Source organism: Hirundo rustica, chromosome 1, assembly GCF_015227805.2.
Source record: "Hirundo rustica isolate bHirRus1 chromosome 1, bHirRus1.pri.v3, whole genome shotgun sequence".
Lineage (NCBI taxonomy): Eukaryota > Metazoa > Chordata > Aves > Passeriformes > Hirundinidae > Hirundo > Hirundo rustica.
Window position 1 is genome coordinate 134,610,032 of NC_053450.1, and position 22,592 is coordinate 134,632,623.

General features: G+C 38.7%; 1 protein-coding gene across 1 annotated transcript in view; it reads right to left on the reverse strand.

Annotated features, from left to right (window-relative positions):
- ADAM22 (ADAM metallopeptidase domain 22) overlaps positions 1–22,592 on the reverse strand; it is a 132,839-nt gene that overhangs the window by 13,583 nt on the left and 96,664 nt on the right. The window contains exons 17-29 of the mRNA XM_040062556.2: positions 20,775–20,855; positions 20,501–20,551; positions 20,166–20,229; positions 19,542–19,647; positions 18,358–18,474; positions 17,509–17,677; positions 16,427–16,535; positions 15,478–15,568; positions 14,121–14,138; positions 11,145–11,252; positions 8,184–8,284; positions 7,559–7,625; positions 2,560–2,646 (exon numbers count right to left, since the gene is read on the reverse strand). Of these exons, the coding sequence (XP_039918490.1) occupies positions 2,560–2,646; positions 7,559–7,625; positions 8,184–8,284; positions 11,145–11,252; positions 14,121–14,138; positions 15,478–15,568; positions 16,427–16,535; positions 17,509–17,677; positions 18,358–18,474; positions 19,542–19,647; positions 20,166–20,229; positions 20,501–20,551; positions 20,775–20,855 (1,169 nt within the window). The remainder of the gene's footprint in view (positions 1–2,559; positions 2,647–7,558; positions 7,626–8,183; positions 8,285–11,144; positions 11,253–14,120; positions 14,139–15,477; positions 15,569–16,426; positions 16,536–17,508; positions 17,678–18,357; positions 18,475–19,541; positions 19,648–20,165; positions 20,230–20,500; positions 20,552–20,774; positions 20,856–22,592) is intronic.

Here is a 22,592-nt window from a genome sequence, read left to right on the forward strand (position 1 = left end):
TAAACTCATAAAATATAGTACTAGCTGGACAGTTTGACTTCAGCCTGACTTTCTAGTTTATCAAGTAAGATCTGTTTAATTCTGTTTGTGGATCACTTCACAGGCCCAGGCTCAAAACCCAGCCACAAGATGTTCTGACACACCATTTTTAAAAAGTCTTTTCCTGTCCATGCTATCATTAAGCAAAACTGTATCTGATTTTTGAGGAGAAACTGTTAGTTCAACCTCTCTTAAACCCACAGCAACTCATCTCAGGAGATCTGATCCTTTGCCTTCCATAATGGCTCTGCAGAATACTTCCCCATGATTACCTCATTTAATTAGGACAATACAGATTTCTAAATTTATTCTAGTTGCTCTCTGATTTTCACTGCTGCAGGCAGTGATTAGAAGTTTCTATGGTGCAAAAATATGATTTACGTTTCATCTCTGCTGATATATAGCCCTTAAAACTCACTTGGGTCAACTTAATTCTCATCTACATGCCAAAAAGACTAGATTTATCTCAAATACAATTAGAAATGTGACTCATTCAGTGTAACAGCTGAATACCCTCAGGGGCAGGGTACCCTCCCATCCATTTTATCTAGTTACTAAATAAAAATATACTGATATTAAAAAATGAAAACCAAATTATGAGTGTGCAAACAGATTTTTAAACCTGTTTAACTAAACCATTTAAAGTAACCTATTTTTAAATAGGGCTATCTTCATATTCCATCAATGTCTTTGCTTATGGCTACCATGGGGCTTCTGATACAAAAACCCTGAAAAACAGCTGTGGGTTATGTTATGGTGGGCAACTCTTGACCTTGTCTGAACAATGAAAGTCAAGAGGCTATTCATAGAAAAAGTTTTGGTAATAAAATGCATCTCACTTCTTATATGAGTTTGCCTAATTTCAGCTTCCAGTGACCTTTGGTCATTATCAGTCTTAATTTGCTACAGTGATGTGGACTTCATGATCTGGAAAGTGTTCAGCTGCTCCATTAAACTGAATAGCCTGAGGCTCTGCAGTCTTTTCTATGGCTTTTCTGGGCTTAAATCTCCCCAGTTCTAGAACATGCTTGCTGAACTGCAGACACCAGAACTGGACCCTGTATCCCAGCGCTGAAACAACCAGACTCAAAATACTCCCTGACAGAATGCCCGAGTACCAAGAGACCTGTCTGATACCAACTGGTACAACCACATCAACCTCCTGTAAGCCTTGGATTCTTGCATTTGGGATATTTTCTCCTTTTCAGGACTGAGATCAGGGCTGATAGGCTAAAGTTTACTCATTTTTCCTATTCGTTCACTGGGAACATTTTCTGTAGCTTACTCTGTCTGTGATTTATGAGGTGTTGAAAACAAACACAAATGGTTTTAAAAAGTAACAATTTTATGGTGTTTTAAGACTTTGGGACATTTTTAGTTCTAAAGATTACTAAATTCCTACCCTGACATTTAATATCTGCCAGTGTTACTACTGGAATTAAAGTGTTTCATTAGTACCTTGTAATACAACTCCCATCACATTTTTTTCCCCAAATACACACTGCACACATTTAGTGTTTCTGCCCTGTTGCACTATCATTAGGTCTACTTGTGTAGGAAAATTATTAACATTCTATTTACTTGTTCTTACCATTCTTCACTGTTTTGGCTGAAGATTTTGCTTATTATTCTTTTGATTTATGTTTCTGTAACTATCTTCATTTTTGATATGTCAGCTTACAGTTTCATGGATTTTGTTCATGTTTTATGTTATTTGTCATAAATTGTCTTCCATTCTCTCCTATTTTTTTTTCATTTTCATTTTTTCAGCTGATACAGAGATCTGTCTCAGCTGTGGGATTGTGTCTTTTGGGAATCTACTGAAACATTTTCAGTGTCTTGATTCACGTCCAACAGGGGCCCAGCCTCATGCATGCTTTTTCTCTGAAACTTGGAATGTATCAGATGTATCACACTTTTCCCTTTCAAAACAAGTGATATATTTGGCTGAACCCTACCTCACTTGTAACAGATTAATTAGCAGCTTGACAAATAGAGCACAGAGTATATTCTCATACATTTAATTTTCCAATTACAATATATAAATTATTTCATTGCAGGCTGAGGGTAAAATACCACTATATTTTCATTCTTTTTTCATTTAAATTTTAGTATGCACTATATAAGACAGTAGGTAGAGTCAATGTGTTATGAAACCACTTGCTTCAACAAATCAACATTCTATTTAAGTTAATACTACTTTATTAGTGATAAATATGTCTCATGCCCATAAAACACTATTTGGCATAAAATGATGAGAAAGCTACTACAAGCTATAGATGATGGTGGGAACGCATGCACTACACACACCCTTTTCAATGGCTTCATTAAAACATTCAGAAAAAGAATTGTAAATTGCACATGAAGCCAAAAACAGACATCAAAATGCAGCAAAAGAAGAGGGGCCCTTTGCACCTAAGTAACTTGTATTGATTTATACAAGGTAGGAGTCCCAAGATATTTGTATATGCTGGAACAGCTCTAAAAAAATGAGAATTATAGAATTAATTTACATAATACCTAAAGTATGGTCCTTCTGTGTTTTTATTCACATCTTCTACCCACTTAGCTACATTATATTCTCTTTTGAACCATGGGTTTAAATACCTGCAGAAAGCAATGGAAGGAACAGAGAAAGCAGAACAAGAATAGAAAATCTGAGAACACACAGCACAAGCTTAGCAAGGATGTCTTCATCCCCAAAATGCAAGTGAATATGGCAAATAAATCAGTATGGATTTGGGTGAGGACTAGGCAACGTGTACAACTGCATGAGAAAATCTGACCTACAACAAGACTCATATGTTTGATTACTCTGGAAACTCTTTGGGATACACCATTCATTTAATGTCTTAAGGGTAAAATTCACTCCTATGCAGAGGGCCAGCATTAAGCTCATGGTTTGAACTCCCTCATGATCTCAAAATAAGGATGAAGAGACATTTTGGATTCAATCATGAAGTTTGCTTGCCAAAGACACCCTTTTGCACCCGTCTAGACAAATTGCAAGATAATGGCCAAAGACACACAGAATCTTGGACTTGACCCTTTTTACAGGAATGAATTTCAGCCTCATTGTGTTAAAAGATTTGAATTTTTTGGCACTATAGTGACAATTTTTACACTTACAGGCAAACAACCCTCTGAATTTTCAATGTTCACTTAGTTTGGCTTTAATGGAGGTGGGTTGCAGAGTTATCTCACATTTTACAGAAGCAATATCAACACCAAAACCACATTTTTTAGGAAAAAAGTCTGACTTGCATTCTCGTATTAGTTACATGAAAATAATGAAATAAAGATTATGTTTAATTATCTGACAAGAAATTACCAGGGAAGAAGAAAACTTTTTTGTAACAAATTTTTCCCAATAACAAGATAAGCAAATTCCTCCCCCTTTGTCACATCAACAAAAAAGGATGATGCAGAAAATAGGAGTCTGCCTGGACCAATTTAAACTTTGTTCTTGTTACAAATGTACGGCAACAATCAGATTATTTGTGATCGCCATCTTTATACCATAGAATCTAGAACAATGAAATAGGAAACAAATTTTAACCAAGTAAAATGGGTAAGAAAATTCCTTTTTAAGTTATTTTTGATACTTCTAGTCCAGTTCTTGCCACCCTTATTTATGGGAGTGACTCCATTGACCTCACACATGGGAACAGGTCTTGCAAGGGATTGCTGTGATGAATAAAAGTTGGGCCAAATCATGTCATTCAACCCCCTCCATATTTCAAACAACGATGACAACAAAAGCAGCAGCGCTTTTTCAACTTCTTTTGCTCCTTTTTTGCTCTGGAACGTCTCCTCCCCGCCCCACGCAAGCACAGCCACAGCTCTCAGAAAGTATTTGCCCTCAGCCACAAGTGCTTCTAAGTAGCTTCTTCAGCTCGCTTATTTATCAGGAATCGGGAGTGCTTTATGCTTTCCAGCTTGGGGTCTTAGAGGAAGAAAACATCAAAAGTGGTAGCTCAGCAAAGCAGATGAAGCACAAGTGAAGCAACAGGCTGATGCCAGCGTCACCAGGAACTTCTGCTTAAGCTTTAATTGTACGTTTTCTTGTACCTGCCGCAATATTTTAAACTTGAGTTTTTTCATTTGAAAGCGTGTTTTGGTAACCATGAAACACTCCCAATCTGGCTTCCTGTATTAGAAAACAGTGTAAGGTGCTATCAAAGCATGCAAATTTGCACAACCACGTTGCAGGGTTTCCTGGGTCTGGGTGTATTACAGACCATCATTCACCACCTCAATTCCTCTGTTACAAAAAGGTTTAAACTCAAGTTACTGCAGACCACTACATGACACAATTGGAAAGCCCTCAGGCTGAACTTTCTGGCCACTTGTTCATTAGTAATGACCAGAATCCGCATTTCCTTTGAGTGAGAAATCCTGTTTTGAAACAAGGTGTCCTTACGCATAAGCCTAGAGCTAGACCGACAGCTCAATTTGGCTCGTAGCGCAACATGCAACAAGGCAAAAGACCTGGGCTCAAGAGTATTTATACTCCTCAGGCTGGCGAGGAGGAAGGGTAGCTAGCGCTGCATCAGCAGGAGCACCTCCAAGCAGTCACGGTGTTTTGCCGCAGTGAAACTATCGTATACTAGGGAAGGGACTTTTCACGGGATAACATGGCAGCCCAGAATGCAGGGGCAGGTGAGACTGACCTGTGATCCCGACTCCCTGTTTGGGGGTGGTCAGAACCCCCTGGGCTTATGCCTTGGGCAGGGATTTGGTGGGCGAGAGAAAGCCCAGGCTCAGATGCATGGGTTACCCGGCTGCAAAAAGACAATATATAATAGAAAGTCTAAACCAAAGACGATTGTATCAGTTATAACAACGAGGAAGACAAATGCTTATAGGAAAAGCAGTGCAAATCAACAAAGGTCTGAATTGCTATCTGTTCCTGGGACCTGTTTTAACACAAGCTCCCAATTAAACTGTCAACTTACTCAAAAAAGTCTCATCATTCCTGATAATTCTAATTGATTTTAATAGATAATTATTTATCAGGCCATTTCATCAGCCATGTTTCTGAAAATGCCTGTTGGCATTCCTTCCACATGTAAAGAATAACTTGCCTTTAGTAAAGAATAATTATTTTGTTATAAAACATCCAAAAATAATTAAAGATGTCCCAAAATATCTTCAGCAGTCTCCTCAGAGCTCTCTGCTTAGCATAAGCCTTGTTCATATATATTAGGTCCAAGGTTCATGCAAAGGTGTGAACAGGACTTTTTTCAGGAGCTGCCCAAAGTATTTGCAACTCCCTGTCAGTGCTGCTTGTGAGGGCTGCAAGCTTCAAACCTTGCTCAGTCCTTAAAAAATTTTGCTTAAATGATTTGCACCATTTTATTTGATGCTATACAAAAAAAACCCTGTGCATGATGTGGGCAGTTACTGCAGACACATGCATACAAGTATCTTTGTAGGCAACCATACTAGTGTGCTCCTGCTTTAAAAAAAATTGAATTCTGCACAAGGCATGGCATTAATAGACCCAATTTTATAATGTTTAACTACAGTCTACTAATTATAGGAGACCAACACTGTTATCCTTTTTCTTCCATCTCAACAAGTATGTTTTATGGGACTCCTACGGGCCACACGGGCAGACTTTCTAAGTACTGGTTCAAAACAGATTTCAATATTATTCTGTATTTCCCAGACAAGGCAGAAAGGTAATCTGGTCTGGGAAAAGCCTCCCTGTATTCTGCAACATCCTCAAAGAAGCTGGGGCGCTTTTTTTTCATTTTCAGCCCATTTTCTCTCCTTGCAAAACAAGCTGTCCCTCTAACCAGAGAGATGATTGCCCTCCAATAGCCCTGGCAGTTCTCTCCATCCCCCACTGAACTGACGCAGCACGTGGATCATTCCATGGGAGCTCTCTCTCCAGCTGGTGACACGACTGCCAAGGAGACTCAGACAAGCCATTCAGGCCTGTGCAGCCAGGATAGACCTGATCAGGAGAAAGAGTATTTTCCCGCCTGGCAGGCCTCTCCCAGGAACACACACACTGTGCTTCATCCCCAAAAGGTTGCTGCATGGCCCTTGGGAAGTACAAGCCTCCTCCCTGTAGCATCAGGGCTGCTGCTGGTTTGAGAGACCACCATAACAAGCAGCAACAAGCAGAGAATTAGGTGGAAACCTTTAAAAGAGAAACAAATATACAGGGAAAAAGATTTTCGAATCATAATATCTTTATCTGCCTGCCTGCTTATTTAATGCTCCAAAGGTCCCAGAGCAAATCTCATTTGTGTTTTTGGCAGTTTGGCCAGGCTAATTTGATTTTATCAAACTATCTCATGCAAAGAGGAAAGAAAATGAGCAAAATAACATTTCAGTAAGAGTTTATCAGCACAAATACAAAGAGCACAGAGTCTCTTGAGATAAACTCCTCCAAGGGCTAAAATTTCTGATTCCATGATGCCATTTTGACCATGCAATGTTACAATTGCAATGTGCATCGAAGTATTATTTCTGTAATTTGTAACAGGGTTTTCTCTATGAAAAGGCCCCTTCTGAGCCTACTCACCTCAAGACAGGGCACTGTAGGCGGAAGGAAAGTTTCACAACAAACTCAAAATCCCCAAACCAAAGAAAATGGGGCCCAGAGAGCAGTTAGCATTATTAACTTCCAGCAGGGTTGGTATCAAGCCCATCTGCCCATCAAGGTGCAAAGTTAGTAGTCATGATGTGGGGAAGGACACTGGCACTGCCATTGTGGTCAAAGAAGGGGCCATTCATGTGGGGTGTAAGTGCTATAAGAGCAGGCCAGTGCTTTTGACAAGCCCAGAGGTTTCCAGCCATTCACCGCTCATTCACAATAGGGGCCTGAACTAACAGGTGTAAGTACATAAGAAAGACTCTTTCTGTGTGGGGAGCACTGCACACATGGACTCTTCAGGAAATGTAACCAAAAAATCAATAAGCCAGCAACTCTAAGCCATAGTGGAAAAGTCTGGGGATCAGTCACTTCGTAGATACTTTAATTACCCATTTATTGCGGGGCTCCCTCAAGGCTGGCTGTATAAGGCTTACAATGGCAAGCTTCAAGGTACTCTCAAGGCTGACAGATACCTCTCCTAAAACCTCCAGGAAGGTAAATCTCTAACTCTGCAGTGGCCCAACCCAAGGCGAAGACAAGGGTAGGAAACAGTCAGGTTATCAGAAACGCAATATTGAACCAGGATACACTCAGCAATGGCAGTATACTGTAGACAAAAGCCTGCAGTGATGGTGCAGGCTGCCACCATCATTGGGAATTGCTATGGGAACGACTGTGAGGAAGCCTACATAAAAAAAGAAAATTAATAGTTAATTTTTAAAGAATGCATAAAAAGAGGTTGAAATACATTAGCCAAACCATTTACCAGATTATTAGTCAGCAATCGGAATGGGCCACAGAGTAAAAATGCAGCTGTCTGCTTTTCAGTACTCTTAATTTCCATCTACAAAACACAAATATGAAAACTCTACTTTTTTGGCTTTGCTTTTTTAAATTCAGACTTACTCAGTTGAATTAGACCGTGGCCTAAATCTTTTGCCTCTGACTTTCTTTCTGTTTCCTCCTATATTACCTGAAAGAAATCAAAGGACAAAGACAGTAAAACAACTTGAAACTCACCTGTCCCATGCCAAACTGTATATTTTTTTTTTTGCATCCATAGCAAAAGAGTTGCTACCTTTAACTTTAATCATTTAAATCTCACAGGTCTGTTCCTCTAGATTTACCTCAGACACTTAGGTTACCTTTCTCTAGTTTTTGCTGCAACAGTGCAGAGCAAAGAACTTCTTTATTTCAGCTGTTATTTGACAAAATCACTACACTTCAAGAAAAACACTAAACACTGCCTGATAAAATCACAGAAATTGGCAATAGTGAATAGATTTCTTTCTCTTTTTCATGTTAGCTTACACTGGAGGGAGAAATTAAGTGTAATTTCTTTGTGACAAAGCACTGTGCAAAAAGGGCAGTTATTTAGCAGGGTGCTGCTAAGTCCTAATTCCAAGTTAATAACAATTAGCACAATTTCAAGGAGTCATGCTGCTGTCCTAAGATCTGCTAAACCTTCAGCAGAGCAGCCGTGGTCCAGAGGCTGGTTTCCACTGTGGCCAGCACAGCAGTTCACACTTACCTTGCCAAGAATTACTCCTAGGCCTCCCATTTTCACAAATGTCTGAAATATGTTTTGTGTCTGGAATCCTTTCACTCCAGGAATGAGATAATCCATTTGACCTGGAATAGGAGGGCTCAGATGCGGTTATTGTTAAGGGTATTGTCTCACAGTAATGTTAGCTCAGCAGTTTGGTCACATTCCCAAGGCCAGTGACAAAACACAGCCTAAGGTCTGTCTGCACTAGCAGAGCATCTAAGATTTCTGATTAAACACTGCAGTTAAGCCTTGCAGCTATCCCTGCAGTGGTTCCATGTGCCCACATTCAAGAGCCAGGCATCAGCACTGCTTTCTCACTTGTCTGCCGTGGAATACGCAAGCACCACTGCACACCAGATTTCCTTTGGATTTGCAGCTCTGCCTCAGTTCCTAGATGGAAGACGCTCTTACAACTGTGCTCGCTTCAAGGCTTTTTCATCTCACAGTCAAGCACATCCCACCTGCAGGCTGCCCACTCCTTCCTTATGCTGCTGCAGAAAAGCCAGGACAGCTTCCCTCACCCCACTGCTACCAGTCTCAGGCTCAGGAGTTTGTGACGAGCATCCTCCCACCCTGAGCTGGTAGTGCCAGGGGAGAGGTAACTCTGTCTCATTTTTGCTAATTTTGAACGTTTATACTTCATCAGCCAATTGCTGCAGTATATACTTCTAATGCTAAACTCAAAGCCAAAAATAGTCTTCTTATCTAGATGCTTGGTGCAAACTGTTTTTTCCTTCCTCTTATATTCCCTCTAAGAGCTAGAGATGTACGTGGCAATGTCCAACATGTGGGGTTTTGCAACAGGCTTCCTCTTGTTGAACTAGAGCTGCTGCTCAGCTGTTTGCCGTGAGATCTATAACTATTTCCAAAAGAGAAGAGGAAGTTGAAATATTCATAATGGCTTACTTATTACAAAGTCTTGCTTAAAGGAACTATTTCTGTAGTTTTAAAGTTCTGGATACTCAAATTTTTCAGTCCCTGCTTTCTTTGGAGGCATCTGAGAGATGCTCTTCAGTTTCCAGAAGCTCAAGCTAATCACAGCCACACTGAAGTAAGCCCAGGGTTCCATTAATTCAAACTTTATCACATCATGAAAGGTCTGAGAAACAACAGATCCACTGACAGATTGTCAAACATTTCCTCCTGAAGGTCTCTTTCAGGTTCAGGAATGTCTTGCTATATAATGGTTTTGGTGTTTGCTATTTCATAACAGAAATAGTTATCATAAAGTTATGTCTTAATCCTTGAACATCCTCTGAATACCAACTAATATTTCATAGTGCTTTCCAGCATGGAGAAGCCCAGGCAGCTGATGGCCCCGTCACTCGAACATCTCCCAAGAGATGCCATCCATACCGGCACACAGAGCAAATCAAAACCAACTTGGAAGGGAGGAGGTAGCACTCTGGAAGTTCAAATGGAAGGACTATGTCAGCTGTATCACAATGTTAATGGGATATTTGTCAGACTTACTTTTCCAGACTTGACAGTGGCACAACACACCTCAACTGGTGGTGGGAACAACAAAACTCTCTAGTACAGACAGACCTTAGAAACCATTAGCATTTTGGAACAAATAATAAAGAGAGACATATGAAATAAATGAAGTATGAAAAGAAACACAGATACTGCATGAAAAAAGAAACACATTAAATTACTGTCATTTAAAGATAACTTATTTTAACTGGTATTTAAACCTGACAGACAAAGCTATGAAAACTTGCTTTCCCAAGACTTTTTTCAGAATTTTAACCAAATTTAAAAAAAGATTCTCCAACACAAAAAGTGCATCATTTAAGATTAATGATTGGTTCTTGAATAAAACAACCCACACAAAAAGCTGAATTTAAAAGTTAGAGATAATTAAGTAATCAGAGTTTTCCTAATAATATAGCCATTAGAACAAACTGAATGAAGTTGTATGTAAGATCAAGCTGCTATACCAAAATAGCAAATGTCACTACATATGTGTCCCTTCCATACATTTCACTTTACTTCCATTGAATTAATAGCAAAGAAAATGGCTCCATCAACTGCACAGTTGTAGGCTGCTTAGTGAGACAAGAATTGAGAACTGCAATTTTCATGTGAAGCAGTTCATGACTGTCAATTCCTGTAGGACACAGTGATTCTCATAAACTGTTTTACAGTGCTAGCTGGAGATTTTTCATATAAAGAATCTTTAACTTCAGAGGAACAGTGAGCATCATGATCTTAGCAATTACAAATGGCTCTCAATGCTTTTAAATGAATCTTCCCTTTTACAATGTTGGATTTTTTAGGCAACTGGAACAATAATGGAATTAGAGAAATCTCACCAAGGGCAAAATCTAATTCTCTCTAATCTAATGACAGCAAGCAGACAACTACAGAAAGCTTTTGTAGAATTATTTTCCAACACTTGATGACCACTTAGTATACTAGTCTAGTAAGTGGAATAAAATGCAATCACTATCATCTTTAACATGAGACAACAGAAGTCTAAATCAACACATCGGATTAATGACACTGACAAATAAAGATATAAAAATAACATTTATATTGAACATTTTATGTTTATTATTGAGGCAAGACAATGTTCCTTTTCTTTGATTACATGACTATGATTAAAAAAGGGGTTGTTGTTTTATTTAATTTTTTTCAGCTAGCAATTGTTACTATAGTCTCCTTGAAATCAATTCTCAAGCAGAGATATTATGAAAATTTCATTAAACAAAAATTGGCTTACAATGCAAAGTTTTTTTATTCCAGCCTAATCATAATAATTAGCAACTAGGACCCAGGAGAAAAATCAGTAATCAAAGCAGAAAGGATGCTATTTCTAACATTCCACAAAGAAAGAAGAAAGAATCAAACCTGCTGCAAAACAATGAAATGTTCTGACTAATGGAATAATGGGTGATGGAACAGGTAGAAATCTGAAAATGCGACAGAAAAGCAGACCTCTTCTTAGAACTAGATGCAGAGTTTGTGCTGACTCCAGGAGGCATGTCGCTATAAAAAGAGTCGGCCTCTCCCGGCTTTTTTACATAATCTCCCTGGGGTATTTGTCTGAAGTGTAATAAACATCGGAGAGTCAGAAAACATGACAGGAAGTAGAAAGCACATAAACATGCACAAACATTAGTTTAAAAGAAAGAGGTAAGGATAGCAATCCTTGAGGAAACCTGTCAACCACACACAATAAGGCTATTAATAAATAATTCAGCCATCTGAGAGAAAACTCCCGCACACTTCTGTTATGTGCAGAAAAGTGGATTATGTGGTTTTGGAAAGGGAAAACAAGGAAGATTTCACTGGTTAACTCTGATCACAGTTTTCAAAGTGAACAGTTAGCAATTCTTGAGGCACTGGATAACCAGTCCAGACAATTAAAATAACTCATCACGCTGGTTGCAAAAAGCACCCTCAGGTGCAGCACCAGTACTGAGCCCCTAAGCTGAGTATATGCATCAAAGAGGAGCTCAGGAAAAGAGAATGCTTTTTTCCTTCTGAGGTAGATGCTTCCCATTTAACTTTTGTGATCATGATTGAATTCAAGAGTAGCAACCTGTTGAGTTGCTTAAATCTCCGGAGGATAAAAACCTACAGTTTTTTAATTTATTTCCTGTGTAATGGAGCTAACACCAGTGTCAGAGATTCTCAGCTACTCCTGATTACCACAGTAGTAGACTCAATCTGCCACGACACACAAAAGTAATGTAATAGTTTATCCTTTTCCAGAACTAGAAGCTCAGTTATGGTGCATAAAACTATCTGTGCATTACAAAGTTCTAGTCAAGTTATGCAAAGTTTTTGCAGATGGTGAATTCATCACCAGCAGAGAATACCTGCCATGCAAATATTCCAGCTATAGTTCCACCAGGTTTAAAAATCCTCCCAAGTACAAGTAGTTACTTTGATAGTTGACTATTTCATAATACCAGCATCAGTATTTACTCAACCTCACACTTTCCAAGATGTTTTTGCTACAGTCTGCCCCAATTAAGATGCATATTTATCAGGTTGATTCACATTGAGATTGTGTCCAACTACAGACCTAAACTGGGACCTCTCCATTCCATATCTGGATTTCTAATGCTTCTGAAGTACATAAAGTATACAACTATATGGCACATAAATCACTAGTGATATGCAGTACTTGCACACTCCATCTTCTAACACCTCTCGAGTTTCAGTTCTTGTCCCATTCCTCAGCTGGCACATGCGTGTGTTCAGAGCTGGCTCAGTGTGGGCACCTCTGCTCCCCAGGGTTCCTCTAGCAAACTGCTCTCTTGCTACTCCATCACAAATAACTTCTCCCATGTAGCTGTGCCCTTTAAAGCCACACCATCCCAGCTGGCAGAATCCTTGCTAATTGGCTCTTCTTACCCCTTTCAGTTTACTTGCTTCTATTGCTTATCAGTACCAAGTATGATCCTTATGTCACGCTCAAAAATATTATAATGTCTTGTTCTCATTGTTATTTAAGGAGCAATCACAGTTTTCTTTTATTAAAGGGACGGTCTGGACAGTCTGGTGGGGGTATCTGGTTTTCCATTTCTTGCACTCCTTGTACTCATCCAAAACTATTCTATTTAGAAGTCAGCCTACAGAACTTCTTTCCATGCATGAAGGAGATTTAGTTACTAAATATCTTTCTCATCTTTAAAATGATGGAGCCCTCCATTACCTTCAGAAGCCTCAGCTTATGCTGGTTTCCACTCTGCCTGTGCTCTCAAACACAGCTGCAGACTGGCTGCACACTCACAGCTCTCTGGCCATAAATTAATTTCTGGAGATTAAGATATCCAAAGAAGTTACATTCTCTAATATTCCAATGCAAACATACATGGGATGGACTCTGTTGCTGTTTCGAGCTTTTGTCTGCTCTGTCCTCAGCCAACACTCAAACATCCACAGCAGAATGACTTGATGGCCATGTTAGTCTCCTTTATAGATACATCAGTTTCCACTAAGCAGCACCAAACCCTTAAATTCTGCCTCCCTTGTGCTGGGTGGCATTCCCTACCCACCAGCCTCTGCATAAGGCTTGACTTCAGGAGTGTTGCCTTTTACTTGTCACCGTACTTGTGGCCTATCTGACCCTGTAGCACAAAACCAGCACTTGACAGTGCTTTTCCACTTTTTACAAATATTTTGAGCCTGGCAGAGAAAGCACTACACAAAGGGAAATGGAGAACAAGCACAACAGGTAGCAGCAACAAACAAAGCAGCAGCTTGGACCAGAAGGCAATGGTACAGGCAGAAAACAGGGGAATTTGAGAAATCCTCTTATCTCTTGAGGACTGAGAGAGGAAGAGGCCTACTCCTTCCCACAAGACCCATCTGCCAGGCAGATGCCTGATCAAAGGGAGGTGGTCTTCCAGGAGCCAAACACAAGTCACTAGGAAAATGGTTTATTTTTGGCCACAAGCTTGAAATGGTGAAAGCTCAGCTCTGTGCTGAAGCCAGTACTGTGCTTTAGCTATGAATCAATTGAACAGGGTGACGGGAAAGAATGGGCTCTTTGTCCACACTGCAATTTAATTGCATTGTATTTTTAACTGCAAAGAAGCTCCAGGAATTAATTTGTCTCAAAAGGCTCCTGAACATCATGTTAATATTAATTATTCAGTTCTTAGCCTCCCAAGAACACTTGCATCTCTAATAGCTGATTTTCAGTCTCTCTTATTGGAAATATTCTCCTGTTTTCCTAAATAAAACAGTCTATTGCAGAAGTATAAAAACCATTATTTTTTTCTACTGACTCCAGTGAAATCAGGATTTCAAGCAATACATTTTAGAATACTGATTTCATATATTATTTAAAATATGATAATCCATCTCTATATTTTCTATAGCATGTAAATGACCAAAAGAGAAGAAAAGCTATTTTCAGAGACTTCTAAGATACATTTCACTACTTTTATCACATACCTCTGTCTTCTGTAGTTTCTTTCCATATAAACAGAAGAGAAAAGAAGAAGAATGAGGTTATAGTATGCAGGTACAATGGTCAATAAGACCAAAAAAATGTAAAAAGAAAAGCACTGTATACAGAATGAAATTTTTGCACAAAATATTTCTACAACATCACTTCTGAAATAAGCATATTTACAAATATACTACATCAGAATAAACAAGAAAAATATATTTGTGTTGATGGCTAGTCAGTGCTGAGTGTCAAGTGCTGTTTGTGGTCGGTTTAAGGCTGTTCACTGTGAAGCTGATAGTGAGAGGTGCACTCTTATCCTGAACCTCCAAAAATTAATCCCATTGGCTAGAAATTATCTCAAAGTGAGCCCTTAACTTGTAGAATTTTATTCAAAATAAAAGTCCAGATTTTCAGATACTGCCAGAAACTAAGGGTGATATACCAAGACAGTATATCCTACTTTTCCACTATCCTCATCTTCATGGTTTTTATTCCAAATGCTACTTTCCTTACGTATTTGTGAGCAGCCCTCAGCCTACCTGAGTCTGGCAAACCAGCAGGGGTTGTGTCGCTTGGTTATGCCAAACCACTGGGGCTGTGCCCCAGCCAGAGCACTGCCGGCAGCTGAGCCTGCCCTGCCCTGCAAGCACAACAAGCACCTAGGGGCAAACGACTTCAAGAGACAGTCTCATCCAAACACAGATCAAAAAGTCAGTGCCTTGAATCTTTTTTTTTACTGCTAGGAAAAAACAGAAATCCCTCAGTTTTTACAAGAAAATTGCAAAATAATTAACACTGAAAAAGACTAATCAGGCTAATATAATCCATTTTCCCCCACAGTGGGCGCTGACAGCTCAACACCAGGAGAGAACTTGAGCCTTATTTGCAAATTGCATATCTTTCCTACCAAAAAATGTGCTTCCATTAATTTCAGGTTAAGTTACCAACTAAATATAATCATCTGTTTAAGGAAGCCCATGGTTAAATGCTTTGCTGACTGACTGAGAGCTAATCTTGCTACATTTACTTCATCATGAGGAAACATTTATAATTTAATCATATCATGTTCTTGTATTTCCTTTGTCACATACAGTAAAATCATAATCTGATCATCTAAAAAAAAGAAAACAAATTACTAAATGAGAAATAAATTTCAAAATTGGATCAAGCTCTCTAAAACAACATAAAAATGTAAGAATTGCTTGAAAAATGTTGATATGATAAAAAAGTTACTGTATAAATATTGTTGTATTTGGATTTTTTAATATATTTTTGAAATGTTCTTTTCATAAGATAATTAGCTATCAGATGAAATACACATATTTTTAAACTCTATAAAGAAGAACAAAATGTACTTACTTGTAACCCCAACCAGTTATTCCTAAAACGAGAGCCAACACCAAAATGGTGCCAGCAATAGCCCCTATAATTATATTTGTGCTAACCACACCTGGAAACACAAGAAAGACGAAAGATATACATGGTTTTAGGAGAAAAATACACAAAACCAGTAAACGCACCATCTTTCAAAAACCAGCTTGAATAATTTTCACTCTGCTGATTAATTGTAACCCATGATACACACCTGAAACATAGCATGGACACAAAAAGATCACTTATAAATCAAGCTTTGACTTCTGTGCCTGTTTCCATTAACTGAATGTTTGTTACATGAGAAACCTGTGCCAGGCATGCGAAAACAGTATTATCTATATTAAACTGCTGTAGATTACATCCTTACAACCTGCTCTAGCAAATACCTGTTTACCATGGAATAAAGTGACTACTTGTTTGGTTTTGCTCAGATCCCGTCCATAGCTGAATAAATTAATCAAATGAAGGATTCTGGAAGATGTCCACCCACAAGGATTTCTAATGACCAACACTTACAAGCTCATATTTCCACAATATATCTTTCTTTTGTATGCAAGACTAAAGCTGAATAAAAATTTCCAGTCAATTGGAAGTAAATGTAAAGGTCAAGCATTACCTTTCCATCTAGATATGGAATATCCCAATAACCTTTTGCTTGTCCTAATCTATCAATATGCCTAATAAGGCTACTCAGATGATTGAGACAATCATGATAGACCTGGACCGACTGGTACCAGTTCCCAAGGATGCATTGTCTGAGGCTTCATTTACAGACACTGAGTGCTTCTGCTGTGGGAGGAAGAGAGGGGAATGAGGCTCCTGATACTGCAGCATGTTGAGTACTAACTGAAAGAGCAGGAGACCTAGTTTTGCTTAAAGAACTTTCCTAAAATCCAAGCATTTTCAGTTGTTGATAAAAATTATAACAACATACCTTTATTGATGGCATCTTTATCAAAAAATAGATCGTCTTTGATGTGAGAACTGCAGTCATCTCCTCCCCAGAATCGGTCACAGATACACTTTATTTCATTGCTACAAACCTGCAGTCAAAAGTGTAGCTCAGAAAAAATCAGATTATTAATCCATTCCCATAATTAATACCTCAAGTATAGGTACAGTGATAAAGCCATGATTTTACACCTCACAAAATTATGCAAGATAATTTATAATATCTAGCAATTTTTAATTTATATGTTAGAAATAAATGCATTAAATTTGCTATTATATTTTATATAAATAGATGTAATGTTTATTCAGCACATACTTTAATGTAATCTATATATAACAGAAACATTTATAATTGCTTTGGGAGACTGACCTTAATGACTTTTTTTCAAAATATGATGAAGTGCATGATTTCAGATAAATAAGGATGTTTTAATGCAGTGTACAAGACAAAAGACGTTATGAGAGAACAACTCCTTTGATTTCAGTTCAGACACAGGGCCCTGGACATGGTGTCAAACCGTGTGTGAAGGACAACACGACTCGCCAGGGCCACAGCAAAGCCACAGACTGCACAGCGAGAGAAAAACTAGCCAAGAGCCACCTCACTGCCCTCTTTTCCAGAGTAAAGGAACTATCAGCCACAAAATCCAACTCCATCAACAACTTTATGAATCCCCTTGGCTATTTATGTAGTAAAGAGGGAATTTAAAATAACGGGTCTCTAGAAGAGAACTAAGTTTCTCAGTTCATAAAACCTTTGTATTTATTCTCCAGCACATTGCCTGAGGAAATATCAATCAAGTTAGCAAAAGTGATAGCAAAAACATTGATTGATAAAGCTTCTGTAAGACTAATACATACTATGACTCATTGTTTAAGATGCCTTGACTGGAGTGCATTATATTTACGTATGTGCCTCCTTCCCTTTTCCTTTTCAAAAACTTCTCCTGTTTTATGACTTCTAGAATCACACTGCTAGCTTTTCGAAAGGTCCAGCTAGTAGACTACACAAGGCCAGGTACTCAGCAAAACCACCAGAAAGCGTTAAAGAGTGCAAGAACGTACGCCGTGTCCTGAACAAATCTGGGTGTCTGTGGTGCCTGGGCAGGTGCTGAAGTTGAAGGCCTCGGTGGGGAGGCAGCGGTGGTCCAGGCACACCATGTCCGGCCCACACGGCGTCCCGTTCTCCACATAGCCCAGGTCTGTGTCCTCATCGAGCTTCACGTGGCCGCCACTGCAAGACAATCCGAGAGGACTTTGGGGATTTGTGCTGTGATTAGATGGGACTGCGTGAGAAACTGGGCCCTGGGCTGCTGCCGGTGTTTCTGTGCTACGCAATGCCCACGACCAGGTAAGGTTCAGTATTGGCTTAGCGATCTCACTGGGCCTAACGTGAAACAAACCAAAACAGTGTATCTACGTCTACATGTAATCATGAAAACATGCACTATTTTTCCTGCTAGAGTTAGATAAAACTCAGTTTACTTGTTTAGAACATCACTTCGTCTTACAGTTGTGTGAAGCTATGAAAACACACCACATCCATAAGTAGAATTCAGCTGCAGTATAGCAGCGAATTAGGCTGCCGGTTAACTTCGGCAGTGCAGGCATACGTTTAAGTATTTTGGGTACATGAAGTACTCTGCAGATATGAAAGAATGTAAAATCACAGGGCCTGAAAAGAGCATTACGTCTCTACAGGCAAAATTAACTATTGAGGAGGCTGCAAAACTACCCCACAGGCAGTTAATTTTCTGAGGCTTTACAAAGATTGAACTGAAAGAAATGTTATGTGTTAATAGGAAATAAAATTAATGGAAACAGTTTTTCTCCACTCAGGAATGAGAAAAATTATTTTCCTACAATATTGAATTCAACAATATTGATTGTTCTCTTTTCAGGATTTCCAGTTACCTGCAATTGTAGATCTTTCCATAGTGCAAGATTGATGTTGTGATTTCACCATCAAGTTCTCCAAGTCTGGGCACACTGGATATATTGGAGCACAGAAGGTATCCACAAAGCACATCCCTGCATTGAAAGAATAAACAGATACTCATAAAAAATAAAATTCAATTAAAATGGACAATCAAATATATGACCATTTGCTTGGTAATCTATTTTTTATTCCTTGCTTTTCTCCCAATGGCAATAATTCCTATAAATGATGCTGTTTCCCAAGAAAATTCTTCTCCTTGGAAGTTAGATTGGGAAAACGCTGTTTTTATAATGCATTATCAAAAACACCCTGTGTAATAACAAGCAGGGAGCTGTCAAGAACAAACCACATCAAATGGATTTAATGATCTGTTAAGATACAGTAACTGGTTCATAGAGGAGCAAGAGTTCTCTGATTCTAAATACACTCTCATAGGACACATATGTAAAGGAACTATAGACACCAAGTTTAATTCAGCTGCTGAAGAGACCTCACTATTCATGTGTGGAGACTTTTGCACTGACAGAATAGCAGGGTCTGACATCTCCCATATTGTTGAATATTTTTTACTTAGGAATTTGTAATGGAACAGAAGTGAAGTTACCAAATCTGCATTAAAAAAGTGGGAAAGAACATTAGTTCACCTGTAGGCAGAACTAGAAATCAAACATCATGGACAGAATGAAGAAGTCTGTAAAAACAGTTTGATAAGGATTTGTGAAAGGTTCAAAAATTGGCAGAAATAATCAACTGCACATATGCAGAATGTGAAGAAATGCTTTAAGCAGCAACTTGCAGGACTATACTTGGAAAGTTACAATATGAAAAGTGAACACAACTTAGCAATGCAAAGGCACAGCATAAAAAATGAAGACCACACCAAGTTGTGTGAAACCAAAGGCTGCTCTCCTCTGCACTGCTAACCCTCACTGAGTACTAGGACCACTTTTGGTCCAAGCTCTCCCAAGCTCAGATGGTGCTTTTTTGTCAGGGATCATCTCTTCTTGGCAGCCTGCTCTCTCCAGGTTTTCTTGCACTGCAGAAGAAGGCCAAAAGTCTGATCCATAAGAGAGCATTTTTGAGTCTCTTCATGCCAGCTAAAGAACTGGGTCAGGGGTAAGAACCTAATTCTTGTAGCTTTCTAAATGCATCAACTTACTGTTTATTGCACTGTATCCAAGAGTCCTTGTCTCTTCCACAATTGCCTTTCTCAGTCCCCTCAATATTCAGCTTCTCATAGCAGTACCTGTCAGCAGCCGTCACTTCTAAAAACAGAAACAAATCTCTTCTAAGATGATGACTTTGAAAAGCCATGTCATGAGAAAATGGGGCTACACAGTCAAAGCAAGCAGAGCTTCCCAGTTTGTGAACTGAAACACCATGTTCTGCAGGTGGCCTATGAAACTCTGCACAGTCCTCTGCCCAGTTAAAAGCTTTATGACGGCACCACAGGACTATTAAATTTTATTCAGATTGATGAGAGTTTACTGGTCAAAAATGTCCAGAAGCCACTGAAATAAACTAATGAACATTAGTATAGGCTCTGTAGATGGTTATTAATGAGAACTAAAGTTTCAGATTTCAGAACAAACACCAGTAAATTAACCAACTCTAGAGAAAGAGCTGGAAAAGAGGATGGAAAGACAAAATGATGGGGGAAGATAGAGACATGCTGTTCTAGATGTTTTCAATAGTTCTCAGTATGTCTCTTCCATAATTCTTTTCAGCTAAGATAGTCTTTCAAGCCACATGTATTACAACCAACCTAGAAACATTCACTTACTTTCACCCCAGATATATTTACATTGCCGGTCCCTGGTTTTACACCTTCCTCCAAAGCAAATGCCCTAGAAAGAAAGAAAAAAGCACAGAAAATATTTCAAATCACTTTATTTTCCAAAATATGTATTTCTTTAATATAAAGATTAGTCACACGCAACTATTGAGGCAATGAATATGTGATTTTATCTTCTTTTCATTCAAAATATGACTAGCACGCAAAACTCATGAATGTTAGCAGAACCGTCCCAGGTGACTTCCAAAGTTCTGAAAGCAAAATCTATAAAAAGCAATCTATAACAGCAGTAAGAATATAAAGCAAACTGAAGTCCTAATTACCTGTCTGTTATCACATGAATATCCATCCATTTTATGGATATTAGGAGAGCACTATAGAAAGAGAAAATAAGTAATAGATCATAGATCAGACAAGCAGGAAAGCAAAGTATACAACAAAAGTCATATGAAAAATCATTTCAGTATCATTCTGGTTTTTTCAACATCAACAGATTTAACGCAATTTTTATACACCATACTATACAGAACATTTATAGTGATTTTGAGACTACAAGTGGGGTTTTTTGTCTCATGAATAGAAGATAAAAAAAATCACCTGGCTGGAATTTCCTGTGCAGTTCTCTGCAATATCACAATCATTCACTGCTTCTCGACACAAAACTCCTTTAGGTTCAAACTGGAAGAAAAAAGCACAGAAAATTAGTGTCTTGGTTTCTCCATATCTTACCTTAAATGCAATGCTTCCTTACAGTTTTATCTAAAATAAAAAAAAGGGAAATGTTCACATGCTGACTGAAGTGGGAAGACTCCTTTCCCTGGTGTGTATGCTGCACCATGCAAACCATTTACTGGTGCGAGTGGCACCACTCTCTGAGGCACCCCATCCCAAGGGCATGGATTGTGGGGCTGAGCTGAAGAAGGCTCTCCTGGGACAGAGGACCCCTGGGGGTGTCCAAGCCAATACTGCAGTGCCTGGCAGCATTATCCTACCAGGTCACTGTGCCTTTTTGTGACTATTTTACTCTTCTTTACAGAACTGAAGGAGTCATCCTGATCTTCTCTCTAGGGATGAAGAACACCACAGAGCTCTACATACAGACACTTTGGTTATTTTAATCCCTCATTGTTGTTGCAGAACAGGAACTATTAATAAATGTACTGAATTCTGTACAGTTTGACACCATTTTCTAAGGGACTGGATATTTAACAATGATAAGTGTACCAGTGACCTAATATAGACATTTTGCTGAAAGAATTATGTGCTAAGTCTGAAGACCTTGAAAAGAAGGAAGACATCTCATTTGAGTCAATTTTAGTGTTTCTGGTCATGGACATATTACAGACTCCTTATTTTTCCTCAAAGTTTTCTTAAGACTGTGATACCCAGTTCATTTTGCAGGCCTGTGATTTTTTTCCTTTTTTTTTTTTTGGATCTGCATGCACACACATTTTTCAGGGGACAAGGGCTAGCTCCACAGCTGGTGTGAACAGGCACACATCAGTGGAAGAGCTAGACTATGGTACTTTCTCAGCCCTCAGCTTCTTTTTTCTACCAGTCACTGGAAAAATGCAGACAGACACAAATATTGTCAGAGACACTACAGGATTCTGGGATGTATAGTTACCATGTCTTGCTTGCAGCCCCTCCTTCATTCCTGCTTTTAGGCAGGATATTACAGGGGAAGTTAACCCCAAGTTTGGGAACTATCATATACAGTCTTTTGAGCTGTCCTGATAAACACCTCCTAGGGATATATGTTTTGTAAAATTCTACTTTCCTGTTCACTTGCCCTTGCCACTCTGTTAGTAGATAAATCCTTTTCTCATTTGCAAAAAGTAAAATAGGTATACAAAGCTTTGTTTTGTTCTGATAGTCTTTAATGCGCCTATGTGACTTGGATTCTTGAGCAAAAATTCACCCACAAATCAGCAATTTGCTGATTTTTTATTTATTATTACATTAAAAAAAGGAATGTGCTTAGGGAAATGCAATCTGTTCCAGCATGATCTGTGCTTTTTCTTTTTTTAACATTAGGATGAACACAAAGTCAAGAATGTGGTCCACAGTTATTATTAATGATCCTCCTAAGGAGATGAAACCCTCAAATGTGCACAGACAAAGATAAAAATATCACACATAGCACACCACAGTTTTAACTACATTAATACTAATTATCTTTATTACTGAGTACAAACAACTACTTGAAGTCATATTTAGCAGGGCTCCCTTACAGCCATGATCTGGTTAAACCTCCTTTTACTATTTACTGATGTATCAAGAAGAATAACTTACAGTTTACATAGGGCTTGATTCCCTTTACTCAACGGGATTTCAGTCAGTCCAAACATAAGGAGACACAGGCAGACCAAACTGAAACTGAAGTCAGGTGTGTTTAAGATGAATCCTTCTGAG